The following is a 24,375-nucleotide window of genomic DNA, read 5'->3' as shown; positions in this document are numbered from 1 at the left end:
ATGTGCTATTTATCATCCCTATTTCCTGCCCTCATACTCTCAACACACCACTCTTTTGTTTTTGTTTATTTTATTATAATAATTATGATGAATTATTCCTGATAAGTCGTTATGGAGAGCAGCTCTACATAATGCATTTGTGCTCCATTTGGTTGTAATTATTCTGACCTTCAGCTGAGGCTTTAGCTGTTATTAACAGAAGAGGTGTTTATGAGGCACAGGACATAGCAGTAATCTGTTTAAACTGAAGAGATGCACAATAGCTAAAAGAAAGATTGGTTCTGGCTGATATTAAAAGAGTACCTATTTGCCCTTTTTCTAAGATCTCTCAGGTGCTTGTAGAATGTGTCTTTGAAGTTTCAGCTCAAAATAAGTCACATATTACCTGTACTTATTACTCAAAGCTGTAAATTTATTTAAGCTTTTTCATGTGTGTCTCTTTAAATGGTAATGAGCAGCTGTTAACTGTCACCTTTCCAGAAGAGGGTGGTGTATTTACAGCAAGTGATTTGGTTAATTCTGGAACAACAAACTAAAGCTGTTTTGATCTGATCATTTGATAATGTCAATTTTTTGTGACATCTGTTTACATTCACTGTAAACCCAAATGGAATCTGATAACTCTGTTTAAAAGTATCATTTATAATAATAATTATTCTGTTATCAACAAGGTGGACTCTTTTTGCTAATAATCACTTAGTCAAATGTGAGTAAAAACATCTGCTATAAATCTGCCTTTCTGCCAGTGTAAATGCAGCCTAATTATTTTAAAGTCATGTCAGTTTAAAAGTTTGAAGTTTGGTTTCTGGGCATGTACTGTATATCAACATAATGTATCAAGTGTATAAAGCACACAAAAGCACACAGAATTTACTTAAAGTTGTTTATTGCGACATATATCTTCTTGTACTACAGTAAAGGCATTGGAGGGAATTTGGAAACAGTGCTCCATCTGAATGAGTGTTAAGCACAGTGGGTAATGTTGTTCCTCCACTTTGCAGCTTATAAGCCAGAAAAGGTGAACATGTTAGTATTTCTGTCCAGAAACCTTCATACTTAAACTTTTTTTTTTTGTTGTTCTAAGCTCTGTTTGTTATGGTAAACCCACAGAAAAGGTATATTTGGTGTCATTTATTTAATCTAATTTAAATTATTTTTTCTGCTGTTTTTGTTTGCTTCATTTATTAATGCAAATGAATTAGTTGGTGTAATTTATTTTGAGATCACTGTAATTTGTATTGTGATTGTTAACAACTTCCTTGTTGTTATTTCCTCATAATAATAATAAAACAAGTAAAGATGCAGAAATTGAAAGCATGCATTTCATTTCGCTATATAGTGTGATTAAGGCTGTTGTTTGCAACCCAGTCTCATTCTGAAAAAGTACCTCTATATACATTTCTAGAGTGCGAAATACATCCCAGGAGCTACATTTTTGCTGTTTTTGTTTTCGCAAATCCACTAGAGGCCGCTGTGTGCGCTTTTTGCTATCTCAAATTTCTCATGAGTGCCATTTGTGCCTGCTGTTCTCACGTAAAACCACTAGAGGCCGCTGTTGACTGACTGAATGACTAACCGATCGACTGACCCAGCCTCCTCCTTTCCTAAACCCAACCAATTGTATTGATTGACCCGCCCACCCATTCCCCAAACCCAACCAACAATTTTCAAAAGCAGTCCAGAAAAAGAAAAGCCCTCGTCTGATTTTTACCATGTTTTTAAATTTTTACCACATTCTCACTGTTATTTACTTGTTCATTTTATTTTTTGGATTCTGTTATTGTCTTACCCGCTTTCTGGAACTGTTTTTCACTGCACTTGAACCTCGTTGTTGTGGTCAACTCCTCTCTGCGTCACAAGCATGCCAACGTACATGGCGAGCTAACAGGACAAACGGGATACATCGGGTAAAAAGTCTATAAGGAGGTAAGCGGTCAGCCGGTAGGTGCGAAAAGAAATGCCGCCATATTGCCCCCTAACATTCATTTTAAAGTTGAAATGCAGCCATACTTACTTCTGGCTACATAACGTTTACAGAATGAGCCTAAGTTGTTTTTTCGCAATCGAATTGCTGCTGTGGCACAGGCGAGGTGAAGGATTGCGATGCCGGTTCAGCATTGTAATGTCCACCAGTCATCGGCGATGGATCATAGCATTGTCTATCGACTCAACCCTACTTGCTAACTGGCTTTAGAGCAGATTTTCTGCTTTGTTACTTGATAAGATCTCTTAAAGTCCTCACCTTCAGTGAACCCAAAACAGTGTCTTCAACATATTACTAAGTCATAGCTGAACGAAGACGCATCCTACCATCATGTGGTGATGTTTACTGTATCCAAGAGTCGTATTGATCTCAGATGCATCCATGTTTGATGTTCGCACATAATTGCAGATCAAACCTCCTCTTCAGGCTGACCTCTGACCCTCAGAGTGAAGATCCTTTTAGCTTCCCAACCACTCTCAGGTTCTTGGGTGTTTACGGGATGTATGCTGGCGCTGAGCTGACAGCCTGTCCCAAAGGAGGTGCGATGTCACGGGTGCGCTGTGACATCAGGAGTGTTCCTGTCAGTGCGTGTGGGAGCTCAGTGTCTGCATGAGTCAGCCGGAGCAGCAGGACGACTCCTGTTGGCCTCGGGCCGGCTGGAAACTGACTGTCCTGTGATGTGATTAAGAGATGAGGACACTTTTGGACACATGATGAAGGGACATTTTCAGCATTGCTGCTACTAAAACTGCTACTATAACTGCATATGTGTGTTTGTTATCGATTCCCTTCAAGGAAGTCACTTCACTTTGGAGCTATTCAGCAACACCTCTGAACATCTTAAAAGTATATTAAAAACAGTGCTCAGCATAATTGAGTACACCCCATTTCAGAATTTAATACTTTTATCTATTTCTCAATGAATGTAGGCCATATATTTTTGAAGAATTTAAACCAGGCGTGTCCAAATTCAGTCCTGTGGGGCTAGTGTCCTGCAGATTTTAGCTCCAACTTGCCTCCACACACCTGCAAGGATGTTCTAGAAAGCCTAGTAAGAGCATGATTAGCTTGCCTAGGTGTGTCTGATTAGGGTTGGAACTAAATTTTGCAGGACATCCGCCCTCCAGGGCCGAGTTTGGACATGCCTGATTCAAACAAAACAAATTTATTAAACAGAAATATTTATAAAAATAATGTTTTAGTCACTGAACGTCTTCAGAAATAAGACAGTAATACATTTAAATTCATGTGAAATATTGGGGAAAAAATTACAAATTACAAAATTTCATTAAATAAAAAAAAAATTGTTTCTCTTGATTTTTGCTCTTTAAATTTTTCCTATAACATAAATTTTAGGGGGTCGGGGGATTTTTTCAGTTGGACTCTATTTTGATTGTTTCTTGAGATGTGTCTGTTAACTGTTGACTGTAAAGGTTTTGTTTAGCAGAACAAGTTTTCAACAATATTTAAAATCAGAATATCTGTTAGGAACATTATGCATTAAAATGCATTAAAGGAATCACATATGGAGAAATAAAATGTCCTCTTTTTATTTGACCTATACAGTAGGTTATTGTATTATAAAATTATTTTATAACTCAGTGGCAATAGCCTTCTAGGTACTGTGCTGACAAATAAAAACTGTGCTTGTGAACTTATGATTATTTTAGCAATAAAATTAAGATTACAAGATGTTGCAAAGTGCCATGAAAAAAATACCTTTGCCTTGCCTTTTTAACACTGTGTTTACTGTGGATGTGGCTATTGTTGCAAATCAATTTCTACATCATCACAGAAGTAGCAGGATAATATCAAAAATAAAATCTGGTATATAGTGATGCACTAATATAGACATTTTTACTAGCAATTCTAGTTGCAAAATTCTGGGGCAAATTTAATGCAAGGTATTACTTTGATTTCTCACAGGCTGAAATGAATCATGATTAATCATTGTCCACTCGATAATGCTACATGCTTTATATATTTATTCATTCATTCTTTTATTCATTCTCTTTCGACTTTGTTCATTGTTTATCAGGGGTCACCACAGTGGAATGAACCGCCAACTTATCCAGCATATGTTTTACGCAGCGTATGCCGGTACCGCATGTCTTTGGAGCACCCGGAGGAACCCATGCAAACACAGGGAGAATATGCAAACTACACTCAGAAATGCCAACTGACCCAGTCAGCACACAAACCAGATAACTATATGATTTATATTTTAAATCTAAATAATGATCTGACTTTAGCTTTGTAAAGTGAAACTCCATAAAACCTACCTGTACAAAATGAATCAGTAGACAGGCTTAATAAAAATGCTAATTCACTGCAGCTTACAGAACATCAGAAATGACAGTGTTTCCCTGGTTGATGCCTTAGAAGCAGCTGTGCTGGATTTTAGTGATATAATCTGAAAAGAAAAGGTCGTCTAAACTTTTATAAATCTTTCTTTTACTTTTTTAGTTCAATTGAGACCTAAAGTTTACATAATTGCATATACAGTGCTCAGCAAAACTGAGTACACCCCATTTCTCGGTGAATACAGGCAATGTATTTTGGTGCATTTAAACAAAACAGATTTATTAAACAGATATATTTATTAACATAAAATTTCAGTCACCAAACATATTAAGAAATCGAAAGATAATACAATAAAATATTGCAAAATTTTTTTTTGTTTCTGTTAATTTTCCTCTTCTTTAAATTTGTATTTAATATTTTTCTATAACATATAAATTTGGGCGTACTAGTTTTTGGACCGTTAAGGCAAGTTATTTTGTTATATAAGCTCCAGATTTGGCTTCAGTACTGACTAATCTAATGTATATGCACAAATATAATATTGTTTAGCTTCCTATTAAAAATATGAATTTAAAAGATAGATTTGTGAGGGGCGTACTTCTATATGCTGAGCACTGTACAGTAAGTAATGCAACTCAAGCAGCTGATAAAATTGTCTTAATTGACCAACTCAAATTTAAAAGGAAGAAAAATCACGACTGGTAAGCTTATGCATGTTTGTTGGATCCATAAGCAAACATGCATGTAATTCATGCAGGAAACTGAATAAAATAATAATTCAATTTGCTGTCACTTAATCTGTTTTGTCCTGTATAAATCCCCAACCTGTGGAGGATTTTCCTTTAGGCGCATCGTCCTCTCAGAGCTCCTGTAAAACTTTCCCCTAGTGATGTTTGCAGCACGACACACAGATTATTTACACTTTCTTTCTTCCCTTGGCTCTGATGAAAAACATAATTTGATTCACAGCTCCCTCCGTAATATTTCCACATCATTTGCCACACTCAAACAGTAAAGATTACAGCCACAAGACCCTGAGGTGCTGTAATCCATTTGAATAGAGCCGTTCAGTTACTGCAACAGCAGCCCAAGGCCCAGCGTGGATATTAATCTAAGCTCTTCTAATGACTTTCTGTTTGAATTTACTGCGCTCGTGCATTTAAGGAGATTGATATGCTATGAGCATTTGGATTTGAAAAATCAAGTATCATAAATCTATTATGCATGTAATATTACCAATATAGGACTGTACAATACTTCTTCAAAATGAAATATGAAACATCCAGCATTTTAACTTTAAAACTGTCAGAGTTCATGCTGGTTTGCCAAGCTTTTCAAGCTTTACTAGGTGTAAAAGTACACAGAATTCATGATTTGGTACAGTCAGTTGTTTTTGGTTCAGTTCAGTTTCTTTACAGTTAGGGAGAAAACAATACAAAGACATAAACAAGATGGTTTATTTTATTCATTCATTTTCCTTTAGCTTAGTCCCTTTACTCATCAGGGATCGCCACAGCGGAATGAATCGCCAACTTTTCCAGCATATGTTTTACACAGAGGATGCCCTTACAGCTGCAACACAGTATTGGGAAACATCCATACACTAACACTATGGCCAATTTAGTTTATTCAGTTCACCTGTAGCGCATGTCTTTGGACTGTGGGACACCCAGAGGAAATCCACGCAGACACAGGGAGAACATGCACACTCCACACAGAAATGCCAAATGACCCAGAGAGGACTTAAACCAGCCACCTTCATGCTGTGAGGTGACAGTGCAAACCACTGAGCCACCGTGTCATTCTTGGTTTATTTTAATTTATTATTATTGGCATTTGTGAACATCAACAGTTTAAACTTATTATATATATATATATATATATATATATATATATATATATATATATATATATATATATATATATATATATATATATATATATAACAATGCCAAAAATTGCGTGACAGTCAAGTGTTCACAAACTTGATTTAGTTTGAACCTCTTTTTTTGTGTTATAAATGTATGTTTAAGTTGTCAGCAGAAACTTTAAATCTGAAAACAATGAGGCAGAGATTAAACAAACTTAATATGTTTATGTGGAAACTCTGATTTAAACAATATTCCACTCGTAAAACATGGATAAAGACCCCCAGTTTATCCATCTGGAGGTGTGGATCCATGAGCAGTTACTGTGGCTTTACATAGGCATTGATTTGTTTCCAATGCGCTACTGAGTTAGCGAAAGAGTTAGACACCTCTTGAAAAGCAATTAGTTAGCCAGATAACATGCAGAATAGCGTAATTTGCTGGTGCTCCATGCACTGTGTCTCATCTTTTCACCCTCTCAAAGTGTTTGCAGTATCCTAACGAAGCACACAGTCAATACAGGATCAAGCCTGGTGGGAGGCGAGCGTTTATAATGACTCAATGAAGTGCACACGCTGTACTCGCACACACATTCAATACGGCCGATCCATAGAGCGATCCATCCCCAAACTCCATTAGCATGTTTATGCAACGCTACAACATAGATTGCTTTTGGAAGTGCTAATGAGAGAGAGCACAACAACAGACCAAGAGGAGGAGAGTGAGGATTATTAGGGGGAAAAAACAACAGATAAATGAAGAAATGGGGATTTTAAGAGGATAGTGGAGGGACAGAAATACATTTTATTACACTGGGCCAAATTTTTTTTTTAATTAGCTGCTGTTTTTGTTCATTTAAAGTGCAATTAACGATCAAATAATGAGTGTTTTAACAGTGTTGTTAAGTATCACTGAGATACTGAGTCTCATTTTAGTTTTTTACCAGGTTTTTAAATGTTTATTATGATTTTTAAATTTTTTTTTTTTTTTTTTAACTTTTATTTTAGTAAATCAAGTTAAAAGGTTAAATTACAAAGTTGAAAACTGACTTCTAGTCTCAAATTTTAATCAGTTTTTGGAGCTTAAAGTTTGAAATTATTTAAAGGCTATTTTTAAAGGCTCAAACTTCTGGAATGTTCTGTGTGGCTGTAATTGCATTGTTGGACATTTGGTTGGATGCCTTGGGTAGCTGCTAAAGTGTTGGTACTGTAGATGGTTATTATGCTGTTGTTAAGGGATTATGGTTGACAGGGATGGGCAGTATTTACAATATATGTATTTCAAATACATATTTTAAATGCAAAATAGTATTTTGTAATTTGTATTTGATATGGTTTATGAAAGTAGCTCAATATTTTGTATCCAAATACTTTAGTGTCTTTTATTTTTGTATTTTTAAAATACTGTAAAATACTTTGTAAGAAGTCTACATGATGACATCATAAAAATATGGCCTTTAATAGTGGTGTTTTCACAGTTATTTGCCAAGGCTTAAGATCAGACTACAAAATTGATATTGAAGAATATTGAAGAAGTTGATCAATACTTGGAGTATGGATGGAAACTATGCATAACATATAAATAAAGTAACAGACAAATAGCAGGTGTAGATTTGGGCGCAAGTCAAAATAAGACAGGAAAACAAGACAAACAATATAAATAAATTCTATATTGGCGATAACTATGGTTTCAAATGCCAGTAGCTGATTTGCAGATGCTCTTTATACATAGGTAATTACAAACTTTGACATAGTTAACAGTATGAGATAAAAAATATTTAATAATACTCTAGTCTACAGACTAGAGGTCAAAAACTCCTAACTCAGGTTTTATGACAGCAAAAACAGATAGCTTTTTATATTGTGTACTTAAGAGCACACTTGCAAAAAAATCTTGATTTATGAAAATGACTAATCCTGGCGATTTTTCAGAAATTGTAATTTTTCATTGAGTATTGAAAAATTCAATTGCAAAAAATAAAATAAATAAATAAAAAATATTGTTTTTCATGATGTAAACAAAACATTTTAATTACCTTTACATATATCACCCTTTTAAAATATAACTATAACAAATATAACTGTTAAGAGATGTGTAAGGTCCAGCCAGTTGGTCCAATGACGGTATCCAATGGTGGATGAAGGTTTACTGCATGTTCGGTCTTTCCAGTGCACAATGTTGATTTATATTAAACTTAACTCATATCTGACTCCAATTTTAGTATGAGGTGGTTTAGAATATTAATATATTTATCCTCGTTTTATCTGACTCCAATTATAAAACATTGAGAAGATTATTTTGTTTCCTTTCACATTATTTTAGATTATGATTGAATATTCTTTTGATTTGTTATTATACCTTATTCTCATTTACTCAGATTCCGATAGCATCTCGAGTCTTGCACCGGCCGGGTATACAATCTCTTAATACAAGCTTGTCAGTCTTGGTCATTAAACAGAGGCGATTAACCACTCTCCTAAACAGGCAGAACCCTACTTACTCAATTTAGGAGATTTTTATGTGGTCCCCATAGATCTGTTATCTACTTAATCAAGACAAAGTATTTTAATAATAATCGCACAGGATTATAAATTTGTAGACGAAGGCCTAAATATCCACATTTAAAGTAGTTTCAACAATATTTTGTTGTTCTAAATAGAAAACCCATAGTTGGCCTTTTGCAGTCTACGTATACATGAAATAATGCCAATTTGCTAGTCGGATCTCTAACAACATTGTTTAGCGTGCCACGCTGCTCCGTCTAACATGTTTTAGTCCGTGCTAACCTGTACAATGGCTTGTAGTGCTATGGACAACAACATTTATCAGTGATAATAACACAAGGTTTGAATAATTCGAAACATAACAATTTATTAGTCAGGTAAATGTATTATGCCAATTCAATCAGTCAATTCATAAATGATCAATACAAAACATCAAAATATCAAAGATAAATCCAAGATGAAAAAGATGCATTCCTGACTTTGTAATATACATAACATGGTGCAAGCCATGTTATGGGCTGATCTGGTTAGGCAGAATCGCCCTGAGTCTTTCTTAGGCCTTACCTTAAATAATCCAAGAATTCCCTCAAGGAAGGGGGTGTGAATAACAAAAAAGGCATTCACACTTTTTTCCCTCACAGTGGTTCAAAAGATGCCTGAAGTTATATATTTATTGTTCTGATTATGTCTATTTCTGAGAGAATGAGACCATTGTACCAATCGCACTGAGACATTTCAAATGATATCAAACATGATGGTTAAAGTCAGTTTGGTTAATTCTAGAACATTCAAACATTGAAATGACCATATGTGTGAGTTGGGGGGATGAAGCTGAGTTTTAGCATAGTCAGATGCAAATGCAGCAGGAACTGTTTTTTCACGCATTCCCCCCTGGTGGGTTGTGGAGTCTATTGGCCCTGTCTTCAGCTCATGTTTTGAATTGTCAAAGACATCAAAAATATTTGTAATATTTCAATTCTTACAGATGGTTGCAATTTTCACAATAGATATACAGAGAGATATAGTATTTATACTATTATGTATACTATTTTTTAACTGATTATCTGCATTAAATAGTTTTTACAGTGATTAAAGAGATCATCTTCAAGACAGGACTTTCTATATGAAATTTGTACTTCCTCTTGTAAAGGTGAATGAGGTGCAGAGAAGCTGAATTAAACTTGCTCAGAGAATTGCTGTTGTTATCAGTCATTGTTTATTTCACTAAATCAGTTTAATGGTGAAGGGATTGATCCAATAAGCCTATTGATGGAAGGTTTGCAAAGAAATGTCATGCTCTCTTGTAAAAATATTTTGTAGTATTTTTAAAATGCAGTATTTTAATTTGATACATTTTGTTGCTGCTGTATTTTGTAGTCTATTTTGATGCACTTAACATGAAGGTATTATGTGCTGTTGCTAGGAGGTTGCTTTTGCTAGACGGTCACTTGAATATTGCTATTTGTGTGCTATGGTATTCTTGGTAATTGCTATTGTTTTGCTATGTTGTTGAAAGGATGCTATGCCTTGTTATACTGTCTTCCTCATAATCGCTAGGGTGTTGTTGGTCAAGTTGCTAGGTAAAATGCTAATGTGTTGCTATGCAGTTGCTAGCATGTATTATCATATTGCTAAGACAGACAGACAGACAGACAGACAGACAGACAGACAGACAGACAGACAGACAGAAAGAAAGAAAGTGTAAAACATTTTAAACTGTGTTTAAACAGATTGTATTTAATGTCACCCTCTTCTATTTAATTTGTATAAGCTTAACAAATAATGAACAAATCATCTATAAAGTGATCACAAGACCAGTAGGAAGTTGCACATTATTCCTTACTTTACAGGCTTCCTATCAGTTTTAAAAATTTTTTTAAGGATTTGGTAATTACAGAGTTCTGCATGGTCAGGCTCCTCTTTATATTCTTCTTTTACATATACACTACAGCGGTTGTTCTCTCAAGTTGTCCTGCCAAGAACTAAGGCTAAAGACTAAAGGTGACCGTGCCTTCAGGGTTGCGGCTCGGGAACTCTCTCACTCTAGCATTAAGAACTCTGGGCTCAGTTTAACGAAAATGTAAATACAACTTGGATAAGCTTTTAATTAACAGTATAGTGAGCTGGTTTTATATTTGGTGTTAATTGTACTTAGATTTTTACCTGTTTTGATATACCTTTTCGTTTACTGTAAAGCACTTTGTGACTTCTTGTCTGTAAAAGGTGATATACAAATACATAATAGATTAGATTAGATTAGATTAGATTAGATTAGATTAGATTAGATTAGATTAGATTCAACATTATTGTCATTACACATGTATAAGTAAAAGGCAACGAAATGCAGTTTAGGTCTAACCAGGGGGTTTCATAAAAGTTGTTTAGAAAATCGGGGATTAAAGTCGAAAACCTGACTTCAGTGAGCCGAACTAAACGTGCACTCTTTAATTGGTTCCATAACAGCAAGTTGAAGATCATTTAATCGAACTAATTTGAGTTTAGTTTAAACAATCTAGATAACTGCTCCTGCATGTTACTGTCGTAAAACCTTAAGGGTCGAGCATAGATGCATCGATTATGTTGTGTGCTACCATGGACTTCGAGAACTGAAAGAGCTCTGAAAAGAGACAGCTGTTTACATTGAGTGAGTTGCGTTGGTTTTTGAGTTCAAACATAATAATTTAACATAATAGTTAAAAACTACAGTGCAGCTTGCAACAAAGCGAAGAGATTAGGCTGACAGGAAATTTAACATTTTAATAAATATTCCATAATTTAGGCCTATTAACGTTAAATTAAATATTTGTCACAATACAGTGAAATTGTTCTTGCGCGGGTGAGAGAGAATATGCGCTTACTGCCAATTGTTGCTTGCAAGGAAAAGTTTTAATGCATTGCAAACTCACCGTAACATAATAAATGTGCTTAATGTCAGCACATTATGTTTCAAATATGCATGCACTAGCAGCAGGATTTTTAATTTGCTCCTGAAACCGCTGCAAATTGCTGCTTTCCACTTGTGTTTCCTTTGGGAAAATATCTTTATATTAAAATGAGATTACTGCTCGGCTTGGATCATCTCCTGATTATTCCACTCAGGGTTCACAGCTTTAAAGTCATTCTTTAAGAAATGTAGCGTACTTCAATCAGTGCTTTCCTAATATTATTTTCTTTATAAATTTTTTGTCATTCATATATATATATATATATATATATATATATATATATATATATATATATATATATATATATATATATATATATGAGCAAAATTTGGAACTAATCTAGCAAAAAAAATTTACTCAGATCAAATGAGCACACCCAATTTAATATGTTGGAAGAAATATTAAATAAAATTTTAATAAACAGGAAAAAAAAATCCACAGATACATTAAAAAAAATTAGTTGAAATGTTGTGGTTTGTATTTGCAATAACTTATATATTTGTATTATCATTCTATTCTTAAAGATGTTTGGTGTATATATTTACTATTAAGTGACTATAAAGTTTTAATCATAATTAAGAAGTTAAGTGAACTAAAATGGAATCAAGTTACAGCAGGTGAATGTTAACATTACCTTGATTAAGCTTGAACTTAAGACTTAGCCTGAGAGTTAACCTACCCCAGACCAGGCTAGTTTCCCAGCATAAGTTGCCATTGTATAATTTGATTTATGAAATCAAATCCGCCATTAATAAATCTGACTTACCAAAATAAGCCTGGCTTTTTCTCTAATCTTGGTTTATGGAACAGCCCCCAGGAGTGCAATAGCAGCAAATGCAGGATATAGGTATATGTTATAAAGTGCAATTATAGAAAAACTTTGGTCATATTTACAGATGGATGTACCATGAACATTGTTTTATTAACTATTAACAGATATTGTAAGATTATTGATAGATCATTGTAATATATACAATAAATGAATATATGTACAGGTTGCTATTAATAATCAAATGTATGCAGATAGATAATTACTTGTGATCAGATTGACAAAAAAATCAGTAAAAACTATGTTTGTGTATTTATTGTATTCATCATATGCAACATAAAGGATGTGTTTATGTCTCAATCAAACCTTCATCTGTTGTTCTGCCTCTCTCTTGCTGCACAGGAACACTTCACACCAGAGTGCAAGTTTAAGGAGTCTGTATTTGAGAACTACTACGTGACGTACTCCTCCATGATCTACAGACAGCAGCAGTCGGGCAGGGGCTGGTACCTGGGCCTGAATAAAGAAGGAGAGATCATGAAGGGCAACCATGTGAAGAAGAACAAGCCTGCTGCACACTTCCTCCCCAAGCCTTTGAAAGGTGAGTTAACACCTCAATACAGTCACTCTTATTACTGTTCACACTAGGTGCTCTTGATGTTTGAAAGCAAGAATAAAATATTGTAAATATTAGTTTTATTATTTCCTGTTGTTATATAATAATAACAACAACATTAATGACACATGAACTGCAGTTACAATTACTATCGAAATCTTAATTGTTATGAAATAACTCACAGATCAATTGTACTATCATGATATTTTATAGATTTGTTCAAATGTTATAATAATAGAACTATTATACATTGTATTATTATTAAATACAGTTCAGGTTTATTGATGTGATTTTCCTTTGTTTGCATATTTTAAATATAATCAAGTATAATAATAAATAATAATACACTAGTTTTTCACAACTTTCTTTGTATTTTTTTTGCGATATATATATATTTATATATATATATATATATATATATATATATATATATATATATATATATATAAAATATATATATATATATAAAATATATATATATATATATATATATATATATATATATATATATATATATATATATATATATATATATATATATATATATATATATATATATATATCCCTGATCTTACTTACTCTTTCTCAGATTTCATACCCAGAGCATCTGACATCATGTCACTCACTTAGGACATGCGTTAGGGCAGGGCTGCTCAACCCTGTTCCTGGAGATCTACCTATTTGCAAAGTTCAGCTCCAACCTTGATCAAACACACCTAAACTAATTAAATAGGACCTGAACAGGTTGATCTTTAGGAACAGGGTTGATCACCCCTGCGTTAGGGCTTCCCCTACCATAATACATAAACACTGATTGCCGTAAAACTCATCAACTGAAAGGAATCATTTTCCTCCATTAACAGCAAAGAAAGAGTTAAACGAAAGCATTTATCGATTTGATGCACATATAATAGCCTACCAGCCATACTGTACATGTAAAGCAAAAATAATGTTCTTCAATTGGGTCACGTTCAGCGGCAGTCATCCTTGAACCAATCTCAATCATTGTAAGCTGATTGCCTTCTGTCTATTCCCTTACTTCGTTTGTTAGATGTTTGCTCAAAAACTAGAATGCCTAAATAATATTAGCAAAAATTTCCTGCCCATTTCTTTAATGAAATAATCCACATATTGTTTCATACTTCATTTGTGCATTTTGTTCAAGTAACTGGGTGTTTTCTTCAAATCTTATCACTGGATTGAATGGGCAATATCAGTGATTATCAACTGATAGAAATGGGCCAGTAGGGGTCTTCTGCACCTACTAATAGGCTTAGAAGGCTGTTATCATCCATTCACATGGTTAATTAGCTATACTAATAGAGAAGAGTCCAGATCCAATCTGTTTTTTTACATTACCGTGACGGTTGGGTTTAGGGTTGGGGTAAGGGTAGACGTTAATAAAATACAATTAATGAGGAATATAATAAATTACATAAATAATTCTCGTTAACTTCTGGCCCCAGCTGTACGTGATCTATAGTTGATTAACCATGTAGATGGATGATAACAGCCTGTACTGGGCTAGATAATGGCCCCTACAGGCCTATATCTATCAGTTGATAACCACTGATAATGCCCATTGAATTGAGTAATAACATTCAAATCGGCTGAATTATGGCACTTTTTAGGCAATAAAAACACTATCCGCTATAAATAGGAGTTAAAATTGCTCTTTTAAAAGCTTCAAGTAATCACAAATGACTGTAAAACCCAATTTATGGGAAACCTTGATAACTCATCTACTGGACAGCAAATTAACCAAAAGTCATCCTGTATTTATGCGTTATATCTTCTTTCATAGTCAAAATGAAATTTGACTACGTCCTCCTTTTTCCTCTTGAATGCTTCGGAGCTTTGAATGCAGGGTCTGCACTTTCACTGTCTCTCCAGCTGTGTTTAGTCTCTTCGGCTGTGGACGATGGAGGTTGTCTGGAGCATTTCACACACAAGCACAATCAGAGCGTTTACAGCAGAGTCTGTGGATGATAAAGCAGCTTTTGACAGCAAACAGAGCTGCACGACTCTATCCAGGCCACTGCAGGCACCTCAGAAAACCACACAGCGCGGCTTTGTTCAACTCTGAAAGTTCCTTGTGACTTTCATCTGCCGGCTGCGCACTTTCACTGTCAGCGAACACAGAGACACTGCACTCTATAAGCACAATTCACAGTTCTCTGGAAATGTGTTGTTGTTGCTTTAGAAAGAGATGGAAGGGTCTTGTGATGAAATATGAAAGTTTACATTTTTACATTAAAGGGGACCTAATATGCCCCTTTTTACAAGATTTAAAATAAGTCTCTGATGTCGCTTAAGTGTGGGTGTGAGGTTTCAGCTCAAAATACCAAACAAATAATGTTTTATTATTCTTCAAAACTGCCTCTTTTAGGCTTAGATCCAAATTGTACCATTTTGATGTCTGTCGCTTTAAATTCAAATGACAAAGAGCTCCATGCCCTCTTTTTAAAAAAAGGCGGACATACAAATGCCTTGTGTCAGCATAGTGGCAGATTCAAAACAGGACTGACATTAATTCTGTGAAGCTGTCAAAAAAGTAGTCTATAAAGACTACAACGTTCATTTTTTGCTTTCTACAACTCAACATTCGTAATGTCTCTTAGTCGCTGGCATATTATCTTCGGCATGCTGTGTTCACACCAGATGTGGAAAGCATGAATAAATTGGGTTGTTCGCTTATTAATAGACGCGTGAACATTTTGAGATTACTCGTTTCATTCTCAGGTGTACTTTGCTTAATTCGCACGTCAAATTCACTTCACAATAGACGTGGATTTGCATCATGGGCGGGGCTTCTGTCTGCTCGTTGACTCTAGTTTTGTTGTTAAATGGCTAACTTGGCTAACTATTGAGAGAGTAGCTGTGCTTTAAATGCTTTAGCACTGTAGATTTGTTCAGCCCCATGTCTTAGTCCACTAGATCTTTTCTGTCAACCCTGAAACTATACATGGATAATGGAGGCTTTCAGTGGTGCTTCTGACTGAGCAGAGCTCAGTTTGATAAACTGTTGCCCAGTTTGTTGAACTGAAGACTAATAAGGAAACTTGAGGCTTTACTTGAAAAATAGATTGCAAAGTACAACAAAAATGACTGAAGCCAAGCTTCCAGTGAACTGGCAAAACAAAACAGACACAAGACACAAAAAACACAACAATAAAGTGTTACTTAGCTCCTCGAGAGAATCAGGAGAACATCGAGCAATCATGGCTCAAGACTGAACGCACTAGCTTGTTACACACAAACTTATATAGGCCAAACACAGGTGTTGCTAATCTAGCTTGAGTAGCGGCACACAGCAGATGACTGGACAGTGGTGCCATCCACTGTTCTGGAGGATGCGTAGAAATTAGACACTAATGTGTAAAAATTGAGGAGCACCACCATCTGGTTAGGAGGAAAAATGCAGCTTAAAAATAAATTCTTACAACACCAACAACAGGCACTACATCATAACCACTCCCCTACAAGAGCAAGCTCCTGATTGGTTAACGCAGCGCGAATGTCTGCTGAAGTTAGTCAAACGCACAAAGTACTCAACTCATGCTGCTTCATTCCCGCGAATCGCGTCATTCACACAAAACATGTCGCAGGATGTCTATTTGTGTCTTTGCATTGACTTAACATGTAAATCACTCACGCTTGACGCCTTATCCACGTCTGGTGTGAACGCAACATAATGGTGGACGACTGCTTCTCACTCCTGCTTATGAAGGAGAGGTGATGTTTAAACCCCGTATTAAAGTGATTTTTACTTAATAGGTCCCCTTTAAGAACATCCAGATGTTGGATTCAAGTGGTGTACGTCTCATATACTTAAATACCTTAAACTTAATAGCTACTTCTAAAGCATTTATTAATCTTATGGGATGTTACTTTCATAATGTTTATTGACTCATTGAAATCAAATGTCAAAACATTTTATTAGATGATGTCTTTAACAAACTAAACTAATAACATTAATAAATTTCAGTTGTATTTGTTTTTGAAACTAACATTAATAACAGTTTTTCTAAAAATGTTGCAATTTCTATGCTGTAAATTTGCTTACTCTGAATATAAAGTAATACACAAAAAATTTGTGTTTTTATTACTGTATACCTGTTAAAGTAACACTTTTTTTGCAGTTATCGCAACAACAAAGTCTGATATTGTTATATGCTTATTTCAAATGTGTTCATGTGACATTTAAAGTTGTTTAGAGGAAACTCATAACCATAATTTACAGTATCTCTTAATGAAGATGAGCTGTTCTGTAACCTCTAAAGCACTGTGCATTTGTATAAAGCATCACATTCATCATTTGACTCATGCTATAGAAATGAGTTTTTGAACTAAATGGCTGATATTTTCACACAATTCAGCTTCTTACAGGAATCAATAATGCTTTTTGGTGCTTACAGAATTGAAACAAGGTCTTTGATTAGATTATAATTAAAAAACGGAGGCTTAGGAGTTGAGAAACGTTTTGCTCTCCGAGGAAATGTCTCAGCCCTTGAAAATGCTTTTGCTTTTTCTAAAGTGGCTTGTCATGTGGCGAGCGGATAATGGTGAAGGCTGGTAATGTAAGAGACAGCAGGAGTTATGCATTAGCTCTGACTGACAGGCTGACGCTGCTTTACACTGCATTCATTCAGTGTTTCACTTGGCGCATTTCAGAGGCCAGCGCACAGTCACAGATTTAGGCTTGAAAAAAATAACTATACAAAAAAGCCTTATTCAGGATACATTCTCTTAAAAAACAACTGTCTTGAGGTCCACTTGAACTGGAAGTTGCTGCGGATTTTTATTCCAGCAAGATTATTTTTTTTATTAGAATATTGAGTAGGGGTTGTGGCTAAGCATATTTCACCCAACCGTCAAACAGATAGACAGATTTTTAGGGAATTAATTTAGTTAAACATAAATCAAAGAATGCAAAGTTAGCATTGTACATTTTCTAAACTGTTTTCTTTCTGAATTATTGATGGATATATTGATAGATTTATTGGAAAAGATGCTTTGCTTAAATTTAGCCTTTTTTTCATCTGTTCAGATGCTTGATAATGTTTGTAAGACTTTAATGTGTGGTTCTATATATTAATGTTAGTAAATTCAATAATTTAAGATGCAATATTTAAAAATAAGTAGAAATAAAAATTAACAATATTTTACAGAATTGGTTAGTCATGTTAGATGTTAAATTATTCATAGACTACTATTTAAAACATAGGATTTATTCCAAGGCTGTATATATTTGATAAAAATGCAGTAGTAATAAACTGTAGTATTGTGAATGGATTTTTAAATGGTAATTTCTGTGATGGCAGAGATGATTTTTGTGAAATTCTTCTAGTTTGCTGATTTTGTGTTGAGGTTATTATCAGAGTTTATCTGCATTTATTTTTAAATATCAATTTTAACAGCATTTTTGCATTTTTTTATTGCTCCATTTTGTTTGTAAAGTTAATTTTGATCCATTTTAATCATCCCACTGAATAAAAATATATATTCCATAAAAATATATACTGAAAACAAACCCTTGGCAGTGTATAAAAATATCATATATATATATATTTCGATAGTCTACAGAACATGCCATGATTATCCAATAACTTGCCTAATTACCATAAACTGCCTAGTTACTTTAAGCTGCATAGAAGTGTCTTGAAAAATATCTAGTCAAATATTATTAACTGTCATCATGGCAAAGATAAAGTAAATCAGTTATTAGAAATAAGTTATTAAAACTATTATGTTTAGAAATGTGTTGAAGAAATCTTCTCTCTGTTAAACAGAAATTGGGGAAAAAATAAACAAGGGGGCTAATAATTCTGACTTTGTGTATATATCAGCTGATGGTCTAAACCGCAGAAAGCGTTGCTGCTTCACCAACGCCACTTTAGAGCTAGTATTTGAATGATTCTCTAGTGTAATATCTAAAGTCAGTATCAGCTTAAAATGCCATCAGTCTACAGAGGTTTTCCAGTATTTCTCTGTTGCAATCAGGAGATCACAATAATTGGCAAAGCAAAGCAAACACTAGCTGATTACTATGGTATAAATATAGCACTATTATTTGATCAGCTGTAGTTTGAAATACAAATTTCTCTCCTGAAGACTTATGCGGTCTCTGTTATTGCAGAATATCGGAGATTCAGATTACAGATTCCGAGAACCAGACAGAACTGTTGTATAAGTAATAATCAAAAGTACATAAAAAATTACCTTGATGTTCATTGTTAACCTTATGTATCAAATAATGCTAACAAACCAAATCGTTAGAAAGTGCGATGCCTGTAAAGAAGCACTATTTGTGTCGGTCATGATCTCAGTTGTTGTTAAGGAGGGTTATGTAATTTGAAGAGAAAGAGGGAATTGTAATTTTGCTCACAGCCTTATAAAAATTCTCCAGCAGTCTCAGCCAGAGGAGCAATTAAAGAACTGTCTGCTCACTGTGAACATGACTTCAGCTGCCAGCCCTGCATTTACAAACTACAGTAGCTTCAGTCTAGAGTTCAGATATAGACACACACAAAATCAGCCTATAAGATCATTACCATCTCCAAAACAAGCAGGCAGCCCTCAGCTTCAGCTTGGCGTCTTGTTTACTGTATGTTCATTTAATTAGAAGAGATGTTTTAAACATTTAAAGGGAGACACTGCAGGTGATTAATGACAAACAATTTAATAGTCATCAACATATTTTAGTTCATTGACTACATTAAGAATTGTACAAATAAATCTCAAATATTGTTTAAATATGCATATTAGACATTATTTCATTACGTACAGTATGTGCTAATTTGCATACATTCCCTTAACACAAAAACCAGAGCATTGAATGAAGTAGAGTTTAAAAATCTATAACAACAGATCAAAAATATGATTTGGGGTTATTCTTTACATTAAACTTTATAAAAAAGCCCCCAAAAAAGCCCAAAATGGCTTTATGAAAAATGTGTTTTTGCTTCTCACCTTGGCTTGTAATGCCATATTGACAGTGTCACATTCTGAAGCACATTGGTCAGGATCTGTTGTATGCCAAAGCCTGGAGACAGCAGTGCACAGAGCACTAATAATGACCTGGACTACTACATCCCTCTGGCGAGAGGCTCGACACTCAGTTGCACAACCAATACGTCAACCATCGATTCTTAGAGCTTTCCACTTAAGTGCCGCATCGATTGCCTGTTGCAGACAGAAGGAGCTTTGTGCGAGGGTAAAGGAAGTCTTTGTGATGCTCCTGTACTGCACATCCATCTTTAAGACCATCAGATGAACGCAATTTAATATCCTACAAATTTTTTAAAAGGGATTGTGTAAAAGTGCTTGGGTTAGATGCGAGGGTCAGATAGCAGGAGTTCAGACAATGCATTTTCTATACAGCAAGACAGAAATTACTGTAACTGCCTAAAACAATGCTTTCCGTTAAAAAGGAGTGAAACGATCTGCTTGACCCTATTGACATTTTTCACAGTCTGCACTATCCTACTGTACTGCATTGATTTTGCTTTGTGGGCATTTGTGTAAATAAAGCCATGCCCACACTCTGATTTCAGCCATGATTTGGTCGTATGAGACAAATTTGGGAAATCTTAAAAGTTTGCTGTAATCCTATAGGCTAAAATCTGTGGTCTTGATCATTGTTTTGACGTGTTTACAGACAACCGATTAATGGCTGTTGCCTTCAATGAAGTTTGGCAGCATCAGAAGATTTCAGACACTTTCCTGCAGCGTTAATTCAGTTACAAAGATTGTCAACAAAGATTCAATAGGAGCACTGAATCAGCACATTTTCAAACCAGCTTGGTGAAGTGTTTAAACAGCTTTTTTTCTGGGTTGTATTATTTATGTTTTGAGCAAAATTAGCTCTATATATTGTTTATGTTTGCTGTGCTGTATCATTTCAGAATGTGGGTTACTGAATGTGTCATGCATGATTGTCTCTTGGGGCATCTTGGTTGTTAGGCCACAATCGTTTAGGATTATTTTTTTTTTTTAATCACAGTGTGAGCCAGGCTTAACTGAGCTGGGTTTTATTGGATTTTATTAAACAATTTGGACTTATTATAAATAACATCTGGGGGGAAAAAAAAGTATTGAACATGGAAAACATATTTCTAAAGGTGCCGTTGACCAGAAATTTTACTTGGATGTTGGTAACAACTAAAGAAATCCATATATGCAACCTGTTGACATGGAATTGAACCAGATTTTAGTGGAAATCAAAACAATACAAACATAAAAAAATTTAATAAAATCTGAAAGTTATGTGTAATAATGAAATGACATTATGAGAAAGTACTGAACTAATATAATGTATTTAAGATTTATATAAAAGGCTTTTTTTGGTTATGGCGACATCACTTCATCTCATCACTTTTACACTTCAATTGAGTGTAAAAATCTCGATGGTTCTGTGGGTCTCGTCTATCAAATCTGATCTTTATTTAGAATTCTACTGCTTGATTTTCTTTCTCTGAAATAATTTAAGAGTCTCCCTGGCTGTTTTTTGGAACATTGTCTTGCTGAAATCTCCAACCTGGTTTCATCTTCATCATCCTGGTAATGTAGATGTTGGGCTGAAGCAGCTGATATTAATTAACAATGACAAAGGGCAGAGGGTTGCTGAATTTCTACAGCTCCCTTTCTTTATGTGTTCAATACTTTTCCGTCATTTTTTTTTTGCGACATTTCATTTTATTACGCTTAACTGAATTTGTAAACTAATTAGATTTGTTTTTGTTTTGTTTTTTGCATACTGTATATGGTTTTCTTAGATTGTTACAAACATCCGGGTAAAATTTCAAGTCAACGGCACCTTTAGAAATATGTTTTCTGAAAAAAACTTGTATATATTAATATAATTTAATTTGTTGAACTACAGCTGCCAATCTTTGTTTTTTTTCCATACTAAAGGGTATCTACGGTGTCTTATGAAGTCTTAAATGTCTTAAATTTCAAAAAACTAATTTTAGGTCTTAAAAAAGTCTTAAATCCACTGAAATATTGTGTTGTAGGTCTTAAATCATTTTAAATGAGTCTTAATTTTCCTTTGTCCATGCAAAGCTATACCCAATTGGGCTAACACCATCACTAACAATATACTGTATTTTAATAAAAGTTTTAAGAAATGCTTATTTATTAACTCTATTTACTTATTAATATGGTTTAATTATCTTCCTTACAACAACATTTGTTTTTTTTAATGTTTTTAAGGTTATAACTTGGTCATTAAAAAAATCTGTAGTGTTAAGTCTGAAATTTCAGTCATTTTAGTCTTAAAATGACCATTAAATTGGACTTGATAAATCCTGTAGAAACCCTGTACTATGTGTACACTATTGATTAGTGGCTTTCATGAAGTAAACAAGCCTATTGTTTTTTTCTCTGTGCACATGTACACCTGCTGCTATTTCTAACCGATCTCTCTTTGTTTGTCTTGTGTTTTTTAGTGGCCATGTACAGAGAGCCTTCTCTGCACGACCTGACCGAATTCTCTCGTTCTGGTAGCGGCACGCCAACCAAGAGCCGCAGTGCCTCCGCTGTGCTGAACGGGGGCAAAGCTGTGAGTCAGAACGAGTCAACGTAGCCCGGTTTACCCGGCCCGGCCCGCTACCTTACGCCTTCACCAAAACCTCTGAATGCTTGTGACTTCACACAGACTTCTCTCCAAAAAGCTCTCAGCGGTTCAGGACGACACCAAACATAGCATAACCACACACTAGTCTAACATCCAATTGGACTTCTTTCTAATTAGCTAGTTTGAATTTTTTTTTTTGTGGGTGGAGGGGGTGTTAGGGGGGGTACATTTAGCTTGTTTTCCTTATTGATCACCACTACGATAGCCTTTTCCATGTGAAACACAAAAGTTGTAGCCTTTCATATCCAACGGGACGTTTGGTTTCAGTCCCTCTCAGCATATGTTCATATACTAGCATCGCAGGTCCTGATCAAGTAATGCGTTTGTTACGAGTTCAGGGCTCTGCCTTGACTGTGGAGCGATAGAGAAGCACCCGTCCCGGTCTTTAGAGGGGGGCTCTGTCATTATGTGCACTCGCCCAGAGGGCTTCGACTCTCTAGCAAGGGAATATAAAGCCACACGTACAGAGAAGCTGAGACTCTCGGAAAGCGAGAGGTCGTGGCTTGCTAATTGTTTGAATTAGCTGTGAGCTTTTCTTACTTTCTCTTCCTCTTGTTCTTCCCCCAGTATTAGTGTTTTTTTTTTTAGCGTCTGGAGATCCAGCGCACCAAAGACAGAACTGTGAGAGTTTCTCCTCCAGCCGTCAGACCATATAATAATGCATGACAGGAACAGATTTTCTTTCTTTTTTCGGATTAGTGAGAGGTTTCAGTATTCGAGGAGATGGATGTGTGGTTCATGAGGGCTGTTCGATGTCTCCAATTCTTCCTTCTGTCTCTTTTTCGTGTCCTTTTCTATGTTCCTTTAGTCTGCGTGCTTGTGTTTTTTGGCCTTTCCTGCCCATGTCAACTCTCCTTTGGTCGCCGTTTTCGGTGATTTTTTCGAGACATGGCGGGACTCCCCACCTGGACTCTGTTTTGTGTATAATTAACTTGCGGTGGTGACGATTTTCTATATAAAATGAGCAAACAAAAAATGATACTGTGGATCTTAAGTTGGTTGCATTTTTTTAGGGTATGTCTAATTTGTAAAAGTGAACAAAAAAAGAAACAAATCTTGTACAGGGCATGTACAAATCAGGTTGTGTACAATTAGGAGCCTTTTTGTGGGCTGCGGTACGGTATATATTCAACATAACGTCATACATGCTACAAGGGGGTTCTTCTCTCTCTCCTGTTTTTGGTTCTGGGTTTCTTTCTTTTAGATGAACATACAGTATCTGTTGCATGGGAGACTGCAGGGAGGCGAGGAGTAGAGCTGCATGACGTAGGCTATGTGTATTAACTCCTCCCTGGATCATATGTTCCAAACTACCAGGATAACAACATGTATGTACTCACTGGCACTCTGCCACGTACCTTCAAGTTGTTTCTGATTTGTCGTGTACATACAATGCACTGAATAAAATGTTTATATTAAGATATACTTTTAAAATGTGTCTTTGTGCTTTGTTTGTTCACTTTGATCGCTTTAAATCTAGAGTTTAAGGGATAGAGCGGATCTTAAATGTGAAATAGGATAGACCTTAGTGCCTACTATCAAATTATAAAGTCCATCATTTTGTAATGTGTTAAAAGTAAAAAAACAAACAAACAAACAAACAAACAAAAAAAAAAAACTGGTTAATTTTTTTTTTTTTTTGGCATTGGTATGAGCCAAACATCTATGCATAAATTCTAAATAATTGTGAAAATAATGGAAAGTTCATCCAAAAATAGAAACATGCTCACTCTTTTCTCATCCTC

At 35.0% G+C, this 24,375-nt stretch overlaps 1 protein-coding gene across 13 annotated transcripts in view; it reads left to right on the top strand.

The window, feature by feature from the left end:
• fgf13a (fibroblast growth factor 13a) overlaps window positions 1-24,064 on the top strand; it is a 232,435-nt gene extending 208,371 nt beyond the window's left edge. For 12 of the 13 annotated variants that reach the window (XM_073921379.1, XM_073921375.1, XM_073921376.1 and 9 more), the window contains 2 exons: window positions 12,777-12,975; window positions 22,443-24,064. In XM_073921379.1, the coding sequence (XP_073777480.1) occupies window positions 12,777-12,975; window positions 22,443-22,579 (336 nt within the window). In that variant the 3' untranslated portion in view covers window positions 22,580-24,064. 13 annotated transcript variants of the gene reach the window in all.
• Window positions 24,065-24,375: the final 311 nt, after the last annotated feature.

Source organism: Danio rerio, chromosome 14, assembly GCF_049306965.1.
Source record: "Danio rerio strain Tuebingen ecotype United States chromosome 14, GRCz12tu, whole genome shotgun sequence".
Lineage (NCBI taxonomy): Eukaryota > Metazoa > Chordata > Actinopteri > Cypriniformes > Danionidae > Danio > Danio rerio.
This window is presented reverse-complemented; position numbering and strand designations above follow the sequence as displayed.